At 42.9% G+C, this 13,119-nt stretch overlaps 1 protein-coding gene across 4 annotated transcripts in view; it reads left to right on the top strand.

The window, feature by feature from the left end:
• The window catches only part of VSIG4 (V-set and immunoglobulin domain containing 4), a 28,472-nt gene extending 15,511 nt beyond the window's left edge, over positions 1-12,961 (top strand). The window contains exons 4-8 of one of the 4 annotated variants that reach the window (XM_017349982.3): positions 4,013-4,093; positions 4,708-4,785; positions 7,842-7,946; positions 10,484-10,505; positions 11,781-12,961. In XM_017349982.3, coding sequence (XP_017205471.1) covers positions 4,013-4,093; positions 4,708-4,785; positions 7,842-7,946; positions 10,484-10,505; positions 11,781-11,805 — 311 coding nt within the window. In that variant the 3' untranslated portion in view covers positions 11,806-12,961. Of the gene's footprint in view, positions 1-4,012; positions 4,094-4,707; positions 4,786-7,841; positions 7,947-10,483; positions 10,506-10,867; positions 11,619-11,780 lie in introns of those variants that run through there. The other 3 variants (XM_002720060.5, XM_008272723.4, XM_008272724.4) reach the window with 3 other exon arrangements.
• The last annotated feature ends 158 nt before the right edge of the window (positions 12,962-13,119 follow it).

Below are 13,119 nucleotides of genomic sequence, written 5' to 3'. Positions count from 1 at the left end.
GTGCAGTAGCTGGGACTCGAACTGGTGCCCATAAAGATTGCTGGCACCGCTGGCAGCAGCTTTACCCACTATGCCACAGCGCCGGCCCCAAGATATTGGTTCTTAGTTTTGTTTTATATCAGACTAATCCTGGTCTCATATACTATGCTGCAATTTATTTACTATTTTTAAATAATTTATAAAGAATTAGCATCATTTGTCTTTTTTTTATTTGAGAGGGAGAACGAGAGAGAAACAGAGACAGCAAACCCCACAAATTGGTTCATTCCCCAAATGCTCACAGTGATTTGGGCTAGGCCAAGGTCAAATCAAGCCAAGAGCTCAATTCAGGTTTCCCAAGTAGGTGGCAGGAACTCAATTACTTGCACTATCGCTGCTTACTCCAAAGGTTTTCATTAGCCAGAAGCTGGAATTAAGAGCCAGAGTCAAGTATTGAACCCAGTTACTCAGATGTGGGATGTAGATATCTTAACTTATCTTTAGCCACTAGACTAAAGTACCACCCATGACATTGATTTTTCTCTAAAGTTTGGTAGAATCATCCTGTGAATCCACCTGAATCTGACCTTTTCTTTGTGGCTGTTTGATTAGCAGTTCAATCTTGTTAAAGATCTGTCATTTTTGTTTTTTTCGTCTCTTCTTGAGAAATTATTTTCTGTTATTTAGCTCTAATTTCATTTTAGTTGGGGAACATAATATTACTTTGGTTCTTTCACATTCAATGAATTTTCTTTATTTTTTTCTTTTTTACATTTATTTACTTATATAAAGGGAACATATTTCTTGTATTTCTCTTTTTTAAGATCTATTTGAGGCCAGCACCATGTCTCAGGCTAATCCTCCACCTGCAGCACCAGCACACTGGGTCCTAGTCCCGGTCGGGGCGCCGGATTCTGTCCCGGTTGCCCCTCTTCCAGGCCAGCTCTCTGCTGTGGCCTGGGAGTGCAGTGGAGGATGGCCCAAGTTCTTGGGCCCTGCACCCGCATGGGAGACCAGGAGAAGCACCTGGCTCCTGGCTTCGGATCAGCACGGTGCGCCGGTCACAGCGCGCTGGCTGCAGTGGCCATTGTGGGGTGAACCAATGGAAAAGGAAGACCTTCCTCTCTGTCTCTCTCTCTCTCTCACTGTCCACTCTGCCTGTCAAAACAAAAAAGATCTATTTATTTGAAAGGCATAGTTACAGAGAGATGAGACGGTGCGGGGGGTGGGGGGAGAGAAACTTTCCATCTGCTGGTTCAATCCCCAAATGGCTGCAATGGCCAAGGTTGGGTAAGACTGAAGCCAGGAGCCAGGAGTTTCTTCTGAGTCTCCCACTTGGGTTCAGAGGTCCGAGCACTTGAGCCATCCTCTACAGCTTTCTCAGGTGCATTAGTAGGGAGCTGGATCAGAAATGGAGCAGCCAGGACTCAAACTGGTGCCCATATGGGATGCTGGCATTGCAAGTGATGGCTTAACCCTCCATGCCAGAATACAAGCCCCAAGATTTATTTCATATATACATGTTTAAGAACATAATGGGGGGGCCGGCGCTGTGGTGCATCCCATATGGGCACCGGTTCAAGGCCCGGCTGCTCCACTTCCAATCCAGCTCTCTGCTATGGCCTGGGAAAGCAGTGGAAGATGGCCCAAGTCCTTGGGGCCCTGCACCCATGTGGGAGACCTAGAAGAAGCTCCTGGCTCCTGCCTTCAGATTGGCATGGCTTCGGCCATTGTGGCCAATTGGGGAGTGAACCAAACCATCGAATGGAAAACTCTCTCTCTCTCTCTCTCTCTCTCTCTCTCTCTCTCTCTCTCTCCCTCTCCTCTCTCTGTGTAACTCTGACTTTCAAATAAATAAATAAATCTTTTAAGAAAAAAAGAACATAATAGGGGCATACATTGTGGCAATGCGGGTAAAGTCACTGCCCGCAATACTGGCATCCCATATGGGAGCCGGTTCATGTCTTAGCTACTGTACTTCTGATCCAGCTCCCTGCTAAATGGCCCAGGAAAGAAAGTGGATAGCCCAAGTGTTTGGGTCCCTGTCACTCACATTGAAGACCTGGAAGAATCTCCAGGCTGTGGCCTGGTCCAGTCCTGGCCTCTGTGGCCATCTGAGGAATGAGCCAGTGGATGGAGGATCTCTCTGTCTCTTCCTCTCTCTGTAATTATGACTTTCAAACAAATAAATACATCTTTTTAAAATGATAACCCCCCACTCTCCTTCTTTCTTCTTTTCTTATTTTTCTTTTAATTTCTGCAGTAACGTACTTTTAATTTATAGTCACAAGCTTAACCCTCCACTAAATAAATAATTCAACAATTAGTATGTAGAAAGATCACTGTTCCTCAGTCGCATAGACAATAATGAAAACTCAAGATATCAATTTTATTCTTATGAATGACTCCACAAAAGGAACACAACAATACTTCAATATTAGATATATATCTTTAAAAAATGTTTATTTATTTGAAAGGATGAATTACAGAGAGAAGGAGAAACACAGAGAAAGATACTTCTGTTTGCTGATTCACTCCCCAGTGGCTTCAACGACCAGGGCTGAGCCAGGCCATATCCAAGACCCAAGAACTCCATCTAAGTCTCCAACATGGGTTGCAGGGGTACAAGCACTTGGGTCACCTTCCACTGTTTTACCAGGCACATTAGCAGGGAGCTGGATCAGAGGTGGAGCAGCCAACATTTTAACCTGTTCTCATATGGGATGCTGACCTCACAGGCGGTGGCTTAACCCACTGCACAATAACGTGGGTCCCAAGAGGTTTGTTTCATGGCCTCACATATGAACTCTTTTGTATGATGATTCATGTGCACTGAAAATAATGTGTATTCTGTTGCTGTTGTGTGGAGTGCTCTGTATATGTCTATTAGAACTAGTTGGTTAATAATGCTGTTCCGTTGAAGTCTTCATTTTCTTTGTTGCTCTTCTGTCTAGTTGCTCTATCCATAACTGAAAGTAGAGTCTCAAACAATTTTTATTGAATTATTTATTCTCCTTTCAGCGCTGTAGGTTTCTGCTTCCTGTATTTTGGGGCTCTACTGTTAAGTGCTTATCTGTTTATATTTGAAGTGTCTTCTTGACATTTATCACTTTATAATTATAAATTATAATTTCTTGAATTTATCACTTTATAATTATAAATTGTTCTTTGTATCTAGTAAAAATCTTCTATTGGAAATCCCTTTTGTCAGATACCACTAAAGTTTCTCTAACTCTATATTTGCTACTATTTTCAAGATACATATTTCCATTTTTTTGCTTTCAAATCATTTGTGCCTTTGAACCCTAAGTGTGCATAGCATATAACACATTATATTTTTAATCCACTCCATGATTCTCTTCCATTAAATTTGATTGCTTAAGATCACATAAGGTGATGATTTATTACTTATTTCTTATGTCTCAGGTCTTTCATATTTTTTAATTCCTTCATTGCTACCATCTTTGATATTAAATATATAATTTCTAGTGCACTATGTAATACCTTTGTTATTCATTTTACTATATATTTTGAGTTATTCTCTTGGTACTTGCCCTTAGAATTGCCATTAATTTTTAATTTACAATATAGTAAATAGTATATAATAGTATGCAAGAACTTTGTTTCTATATAGCTCCACTCCTTCTCTTTAATGCTGAAATTGTAACAAATTACATCTTTATGTATTATAATCACATCAGTGTAGATTTATAATTATTGCCTTTTAAGATAAGAAAAAATGAGCTACAAACAAAATAAAAACAAGACAAAATATATATTTCTGAATGAAAACACCCTCTGAACTCTATATATGGGTTCCTTAGAGCTCTATGAATCCTGGTTTAAGACTTCTGCCCTAGAATGAGGTATAAAGGATGAAAGGCAACATAGGACTTAGCACCATGAGAGAAATGATGCGACATGTCCAAGTATAGATCTGCAGTATCTTTACTTATTTCCAAATTCCCTGGAGCATTCAACTGTTTATCCAGAGATACCAGAGCCCCTGATGAGGCTCCCTTTTTACTTTCAGATTCCTCTAAGCCACCCAAGATCACGACTGAGGCACCTACCAAAATTGAGACACATATAACCACGCAATTGCCCTTGGAAGGTGAGTTTTTACTGTTTTGATTTGTTGGTGTTAAATTGTCTGAGGCCTGTTACTCATTATCATACAGTGTGCCTATAGGAATAGAAGAGGTCTGAAATGATGCCATGGAAGCCAAGAAAGAAGCCCTAATGCCACTGGATAGGAATCAAAAAATGAAAAAAAAAAAAAATCACTGGGTTCCTCAGTGAGAAAATGGCAGTAAAAGAATGGAAGCAAAAGAAAGATATCAATGCATTAAGGGTGGCAAAAAATGGAATCATAAATATATGCACATATTTTTCTTTGTGAAAACTACAGAGGCAAAATATAAAATTAAAACATCCCCATTGGAAAAGCAGAAAAACACTGTGACTTAAGTTTTGCTCCTAGCCTGACTTTCTATATGATTTGGGAAATACTACATCCCCATATCTGCTTTCTTCCCACTAAGCACTCCAAACAGTAAGAAACTAAGATGCCTCATCTCATAGTATTAGTTGTCAATGACATGACCAAGTACACTTGAAGGCACATCACAGTTGCCCAGAGAAGTGCCCCCACCTTTGCAGCCATCCCCTACCGCATGGTTCCTGAATGTAGGAGAGGACTCTTATTCTAATTTCCTGTTCTCACAGTGACGTCTATGATGAACCCATCCTGGAACTGGACCACTGAAGTGGATGGGTACCGTGGGGAAACCATTACTGGGCCAGGTAAGAGCAATATCAGAACTTCTATCCTTACTCCTCGGGTTTGAGCTTTGCTACTAGAACTTCCCACTATACACATTGTCCTGCAGCATTAAATTCAGCAAAGCAGCAAGGGCCCTGGAAATTAATGGGGTAGATGGGATAGAGAGCCAAGTTACACTGGGGTTAAAAGGAGCAGTGGGGCCGGCGCCGCGCCTCAATAGGCTAATCCTCCGCCTAGCGGCTCCGGCACACAGGTTCTAGTCCCAGTCGGGGCACTGGATTTTGTCCCGGTTGCCCCTCTTCCAGGCCAGCTCTCTGCTGTGGCCTGGGAGTGCAGTGGAGGATGGCCCAAGTTCTTGGGCCCTGCACCCCATGGGAGACCAGGAGAATCACCTGGCTCCTGGCTTCGGATCAGCGCAGTGCGCCGGCCGCAGCACGCCAGCCGCGGCGGCCATTGGAGGGTGAACCAACGGCAAAGGAAGACCTTTCTCTCTGTCTCTCTCTCTCACTGTCCACTCTGGCTGTCAGAAAAAAAAGGGGGGGAGCAGTGAATTTGTTCTTATCCTTTTCCTTGTTGCCATAATAATATACTTCCCAAGCATTCTGAGCAAGAATAGGGATAGCACCATGATGTCAGCAAATTCTCTTAGAGAGATGGGCATTGAGCCAGGTGAGGATAGTGGCGGCATCTCACTACTTTAGCTCTTAACCAAGGATTTCCAAGTAGCTTTCAGCTGATTTTTGATTCCTCCAAAGTCTCAAGGGTCCCCAAATAAGTATCTCATAGATTCAAACCACTAAGACAAGATCTTCTGTGTTTCATCTGGAACTGAGAGTCTGCTGGTTTGCACTGACATTACTGCATTGATGGCTAAAATAAAATATTATATAACAGTCAATAACTAACTGTTTCCTTTAACGAACCACTGTGTTGTCATGACCCATGCCCTAGAATTCTCCAGACAACTCCATAGACCTACAACAGAAATATTAATGCCTAGTATACCAGGGGACGTCAAGACTCCAGATATACACTAAGCATCTGTTTTGATTTATTGGTGTTAAATAGTCTGATGCCTGCCACTCTTGGTCTCATTATTTTGCTATTTATCTTTGGACTTCTGAATACCCTTTGTGCCTCTCATTTCCTAGTTGCAGAGTTTCTTGGCATAACTCAAATTAGGTTCCTGTGCAAACTTTGCATTGCCACTTTTGGCTTGGAGGCTTCCTAATTTCCATGTCTCTTCCCGGGCTACATCACTGGGAGAAGATAAGTTAGATAATGAGAGTTGGTTTGGGAAGATAAGAAATAACCTTGGGAGGAGTATAAGTTGCATCTATGCCATATTTACTGTATTGTTTTTCAGTCCTTGACTCACCTCAAGAGGAAATCTTTTATCTGTTTTAAACTTACATCTTAAGTTCCATCAGTTCCAATCTGTCTTGAAGACCACACACACCTGATTTCTAGGAGACAATATCTTAGTGTCTAGTAAAAATAAAGCCAACTGTAGCAACAAACGTTGGAGTTCCTTTTTGTACCTCTCTCTATCTTCTTACCTATCCTCATAGATTCAGAATATTACAGCTGAATGTCCATTAGACATAATTCAATCTTTTCATTGAACTTATAGGGAAACCATGCTGAGGACAGACAAGGATTTGACTAAGGTCACTGTATTCATATTTCCATGTATGTTGTGAAAACTTCCCCTAAATGTAGAAGCATTAAACATTATCAATATATTATCTTAAACTTACACAGATCAGAAGTCAGACACAGTTATCATGTAGCTAAAATCAAAATGTCAACAGATCCACATTCCTCCTGCAGGCTTTAGGAAAAAGCCAAATCCTTGTCTTTCCCACTTTCTAGACGCTACCCACATTCTTTGACTCAAATCCTCCTTCTTACATTTTCAAAATCAGCAATGTAATATCCTCAAATCTTTCTCTGATTCTGGTTTCTTTTTGTTTTCTTTTTCCCATTTTAAGGTCCATTGTGATTACATTGAGCCCACAGAGCTAATGCAAGCTAATCCCCCCACCCAGTCTAAACCACCAATAACTGTCAACCCTTAATTCTATTTTAAAATTTATTTGTTTATTTGGAAGTCAGAGTCACAAAGACAGGAGGAGAGAGAGAGAGAGAGAGAGAGAGAGAGAGAGTCTTCTATCTCCTGGTTTACTTTGCAAATGACTGAAACTGCCAGAACTGGACCAGGATGAAGCCAGGAGCCAGGAGCTTCTGGGCCTCCCACGTGAGTGCAGGGGCCCAAGTTTTTGGGCGGGCCATCTTCTGCTGCTGTTCCAAGCACATTAGCAGGGAACTGAATCAGAAGTGAAGCAGACGGTACCGGAACCGGCGCCCATATGGGATGCTAGCATAGCAGGCATCAGCTTTACTGGCTACACCATAATGCCTGCCCCAACCTTAACTCTATCTACAACTATAACTTCTCTTTACAGTGTAAACTAACACACTCAAAGTTTCTGTGAATTTGGGTATGAACATCTTTGGAAGACCATTATTCTATCTACCACAATCATACCCCGAGTAAATAAAAGATCCATAAATGTAGGCTACATTCAGTGTGTTCTTTCTGCTTTTAGGCATGAGGAGATTTGTACCAAAGGTTTCTCAATGGAAATATGCTTTGAAAAGGAAGGAAGCTGGGTATTTTGCCAGAGAGTACAAGGGAAAGAATCTTTGTGTCTAGCAGTGACTGACCAGGTTCTCCATATGATAGCATTTTGCTGAAACTGGGATGTCAGGGTACTAATTTATTCTTTGTAAGGAAAGGTAAAAACCTTATGTCTTACCTCCATGGAAAGCATGGAGGATTGGCTTAAATTGCCAGTTCAATTAGCCATCAACAAGTGAATCTCCCAGAATTTGTTTAGACTTGACATCTGTAGCCATTCCCAAGTATTTCTCATGAATGTGGAAATTTGTTTGTGCTAGCCAAGAAAATGGGAAATGGAAAAGATACCTAAGCGTGTCTGACTGGTCATTAGAGTTCCTCTTTCCAACCTCATTTTCAACCAAAACACCTGGGTCTTGTTTTACCTTCTAGGAAAGGGCCTGCCCATCTTTGCCATCATTCTCATCATTTCCTTGTGCTGTATGGTGGTTTTCACCATGTCTTATATCATGCTCTGCCGAAAGACATCCCAACAAGGTGAGTGATAACTATGGCTGGGTAGCTTTTTGCCCTCATTCTTTTTGGCAGTATTTTTGAGCCTACTCTCTGCATCAGGCATTGCACTGAACATTTCAAAAGGCTACCAACCTAGTTTGGGAGTGAGCATAGTGATACAAGGAGACAAGATATTCAAACCAACAATGACATAAGACTTATCATGGAAGTAAATGCACAGATTTTTGGTACCTAATCAAGAATAATTATAATGAGTCACTTCATAAGCACTCAAGAAAAGAAGTCACAGCCACTGCTGTCAAATTGATTACAGTGTGTTTGTTGGACTCATGTATGGATACAAGTATGGAGTTTATCAATAATAATACATAGCAACAAAGGCTATGGATTCAATGCTAAAGGGATCCAGAAGAAAAGTGAATCAGTTAGGATTTCAGAAGAAAATGAAACTTAGACCAGGCCTTGAGGTTGAAAATGATGTGTAAAGGGGTAGTATTTTAGGAAGGAGGAACCACACATTCAAAAGTGTAAAGGCCTAAAAGACAACTAAGAGTGAAGTCATCAATAAAGAAAATCCATATACATGAGTAATTGGGAAATGCAAAGTTCATTATTATAGAAGGCCTTGAATAACAGGCTAAAAAATTTGAACTTTCTTCATTGAGCCTTGAAAATACAACAAAAGGTAGGAAAAAATTTTGAGAAGGGAAATGGCATGATGAAGATGCAGTTGTCAGAGCCATTTAACAACTATAAGCCAACAGAAGAGGAAAAGAAGAACTGGGATTTTTGTTTTTGAGAAAAACCTTGCTATACCTCAATGCCCACTGAACTAGCCATTGCTCCTAGCATCAATTTGTCTCTTTATAAATAGTATTTTCTACTCCTAAATTGCTTAGTTTCCACCATGTGTCTCTTCAACTAAAGAGAAACGACTCTTGAATGTATATTTTTCTCGAGGATTAAACTCTGGCTTTGGCCAGTTAAAATGGTTATCACTCATGAGAATAAACTATGGAGTGGAGATACCACAAATGGCCACAAACCCTAGGAACATGAAAAAACATCACAGTCTTGTTGAGGCTGGGCATAAGTAGAATGATATTATATTTTTTTTTTTGACAGGCAGAGTGGATAGTGTGAGAGAGAGACAGAGAGAAAGGTCTTCCTTTTGCCGTTAGTTCACCCTCCAATGGCCGCCGCGGCTGGCATGCTGCGGCTGGTGCACCGCGCTGATCTGAAGCCAGGAGCCAGGTGCTTCTCCTGGTCTCCCATGGGGTGCAGGGCCCAAGCACTTGGGCCATCCTCCACTGCACTCCCTGGCCACAGCAGAGAGCTGGCCTGGAAGAGGGGCAACTGGGAAAGAATCCAGCCCCCCGACCGGGACTAGAACCGGTGTGCCGGCGCCACTAGGTGGAGGATTAGCCTATCGAGCCGTGGCGCCAGCCAAGTAGAATGATATTATATTGTTTCCCTCACAAAACACACTCTATTTCTCTACATGACCCAGAGGATAGAGGTAAAAGCATAGCATTCTAGTCAGGGTCTTCTGTGATGTGGCTCTAGTTTATCTTCTCTCCTACCACCACTCCCACGTACCTATTTGTACTTCTAGTCACTGAAGTCCATCAAATAAGCCTTATGCATCATGTCTTTATGTCTTTTCCCTTCCTGGATTGCATTCCCAGAATTCCTGGTTTTTTTCACACTACGGAGGAGACAGTTTCTGACATAAATTCAATTTAACATGTTCTTACTGAGCACTTACTGTGTACCAAGCACTGAGCATATAAAGATGAAAAAGACATGACCTCAATTGTATAGGAGCTCCCAGGCCAGTGGGGTAGGTAAAACAAGAGAACGTAAAGCTCTGCCACAAGGCAGAAGGCTCGTGGCTTGCCCTGTTTACTTTGTTGTGGTCTTTGATGCTTGTATCCCCACTTACATATTTGAAAGATTATAGGCACCTAGAAAAGGGCAGTACCACAAGACATCCATTTTTGTACCAAGCTGAATGAAGCTTTGAACTTATATGGAATATAAGGTATTTCTCTTCCACAGACACTAGGAGGCAATGGTAACCTATTTTTGAACCTTTCCTGGGTGTGGGTTAGGGATGAGTACACTCAGGATGGGCTTGGACCAGGGTTCTTGGCATCAGACTTAATACAGCCCCTTTTTGGAATGTGGCCTGGTTGCCAAATTTCCCACAAGGACTCTCTGGAGACATTTGATGAGATTTCTAGGTGCAGAATGGGTCCAATTCCAGGGCCCAAATCCCACCCACAAGTAATCCCTCTAGCCCAATATTCTGAGTCACAGATACTATACTAAATAGAATAGTGACCAAGTGTGCCTCCTTACTCTTCCCCGATTAATCTGAATTCTTGTGTTCCAACTCATCTTTCCAATAACTCTCAGTTGTTGGAAAGCTGAAATGTATTGAAACTCCTCTCTGTCCCCCTCCCTCTCCTATTGACTGGTACTCAGGGTCTATGCTTAGCCCTTGTGTCCACTTCCCATGGAAACTTCTGACCCAATTCCTCCTTCTTTTCTAGAGCATGTCTATGAAGTGGCCAGGTAAGATAGCCTCTCCTCTTCCATCCTCTGACCCCTTCCCTGCCCTCAATTTTATTGGTCACTGGCAGAAATCATAAAGGAAAGGGGGTGTGGCACAGATCAAATAGTAAGGCCAGGAGTCTTCAGTCAGGACACAGTTTTCTTCCCTTTTTGAGATACCCCCTCAGCTTCTGTCCTGGCTCAACAAACATTCAAGATAATTTAGATACAACAGCCTTCTGCTCCCAGAAGGAGCAGGCTGGCAAAAGCTGGCTGGCAAAAGCCTAAGGGTCACTTTGGCAAGAATTGAGGCTAAGGGGTGGAAAATAAGGGCCCTGATCTCAAGCCTCTTCTCATGGGTGCTGTGGGCTCTTGGACCATAGGGTGCATACCAGGGAATCCAGCAACTCTGGAGAAACCATGAAGGTGGCCTTCCTCACAAGTGGCTGCTCCAGCGATGAGTCAGCTTCCCGAGTTCTGGGCAACGACTACTCCGATGAGCCCTGCCTGGGCCAGGAGTACCAGATCATCACCCAGATCAACGGTGACTACGCCTGCCTGATGAACACAGTACACCCGGATTATGAGGTTCTTGCCACTGAGGGCAAGAGTGTTTGCTAAGAATGCCCCCATAAGGCCAGAGTCTGCTAACACAATTACTTATTCAGTCCCTGTCTTCTGTGTGACCCTCTTCCCTGCTACCACTCTTCATAGTCTAAAGTGTCTTCCCTGCAAATATTAAGACCCCTGGCAGCAGCTGGCTTTGCCTAAGAGTTTACCATATGCACTCTAAGCAAGCCAGCTTCTGGGTTTGACCCTGAGCCCTTCTAGTATCCGTGCCTGGGAATTCCATTACCCCTTTCTAAAACCAGAGGGAAATGCTCATAGCACTAAGACTTCATCATTATACCTCTAGTCATCACTCAACTTTGGCCTCTTACCACCTATAGAGGGAAGCTCAGCTCGGCCAGTTCAGGGGATTAGTTATGTTCATGATCACTTCCCTGTCTCCAGGACCAGACAGCTTTTAATTGAAATCATCATATCACAGGCCAGGGTTCACTTTTGCCCCTGCACTGTGAGTCTAGTTCTCTGATATTCTTTTGGTTCTCAATAAATATCTAATGACAACAACCTCAGTTTTGTTGGTCTTCTCTCAAGGTATGGTAGAAATATATCAAAAGTGATTAAAGTGAAAATAACTAAAATAGTTGGGGCCCCTGGGAGTATGAATAGCACCTTTGCTTTTTGGAAAAGGTCCCTTCCTGCCTATGCCACTCCTGTCTCACTTCACAGGTTGGCCCAGCCGGAGCACAGCTGACCATTGGCTACCATTTACGTCTCTGTCATCTTGCCAGCTCCACTTGGATGACTCTTCACAAATTAACTGAAAACCTTAAGAAGAAGGAGTATTTCTTCTGTCTCCAGGCACTAAGCATGAAGAAATGAAGGGCTCCACTTCTTTACAAAGTATATGCACCACCATCAAGGATTTCTACCTCTTTGAATCAGAAATTCTTTTTGGTTTGAAGTTGCGTTCTTCCTAGATTATCTTCTCTAACTCCTAGCCCCTTCTAGAGGTTAGGGGTAAGAACACATCTTCCTACTCAAACAGAAATGGTATGTGTGTGTGTGCACACATTCATGTGCCTTTAAATCATGCTCCCCTGTAAGGATCTATTCTGGATGAGATTTACACTGCTTCCTTCCCCCCATGTTATTCATGACCAAATCAACTTCCTCACTCTTCTTGTAAGCCTCCATTTTGCATTTCTGGTTCCCATAAACTTCAGTGCCAGCATAGATTCCACTAGGAACTGCTCCCCTTTGGAGATGGTTACAGAAGTAAAAGTAGTACACAAAAGTGAACAAGGACGAGACATATTTTACCACCACCCATTCTGCAAAGACCATGGTCAAAACGTTGGTGGTTTTCTCATCCCACACACTAGATAGTTGGTGAAAGGAGCAACTTCTTCTTCCCCCATTGTTCTTACAAACCTCTGCAACAGAGCCCCCACCCAACAGAAACCTCAGCTTCTTTCGTGAAACAGCTCTGTGTTCACAATACAAGCCTTTGAAAATGCCCATTATCGGCCGGCGCCGCGGCTCACTAGGCTAATCCTCCGCCTAGCGGCGCCGGCACACCGGGTTCTAGTCCCAGTTGGGGCGCCGGATTCTGTCCCGGTTGCCCCTCTTCCAGGCCAGCTCTCTGCTGTGGCCAGGGAGTGCAGTGGAGGATGGCCCAGGTGCTTGGGCCCTGCACCCCATGGGAGACCAGGAAAAGCACCTGGCTCCTGGCTCCTGCCATCGGATCAGCGCGGTGCGCCGGCCGCAGCACGCCGGCCGCGGCGGCCATTGGAGGGTGAACCAACGGCAAAGGAAGACCTTTCTCTCTGTCTCTCTCTCTCACTGTCCACTCTGCCTGTCAAAAAATAAAAAATAAAAAAATAAAATAAAAAATAAAAAAAAGAAAATGCCCATTATCTTTTCCTACTATCTTTTTTTTTCCTACTATCTTTAGAGAAAAGAATCCCTGGGTCTGAGAAAGAATCATGGATGCATTTCTGTTGGTATAAGGAACTGCACATTCAATAGCCCATACTCAGCAGGAGTCGAGGATCTCCAGGGATAT

This window comes from Oryctolagus cuniculus, chromosome X (genome assembly GCF_964237555.1).
Source record: "Oryctolagus cuniculus chromosome X, mOryCun1.1, whole genome shotgun sequence".
Lineage (NCBI taxonomy): Eukaryota > Metazoa > Chordata > Mammalia > Lagomorpha > Leporidae > Oryctolagus > Oryctolagus cuniculus.
This window is presented reverse-complemented; position numbering and strand designations above follow the sequence as displayed.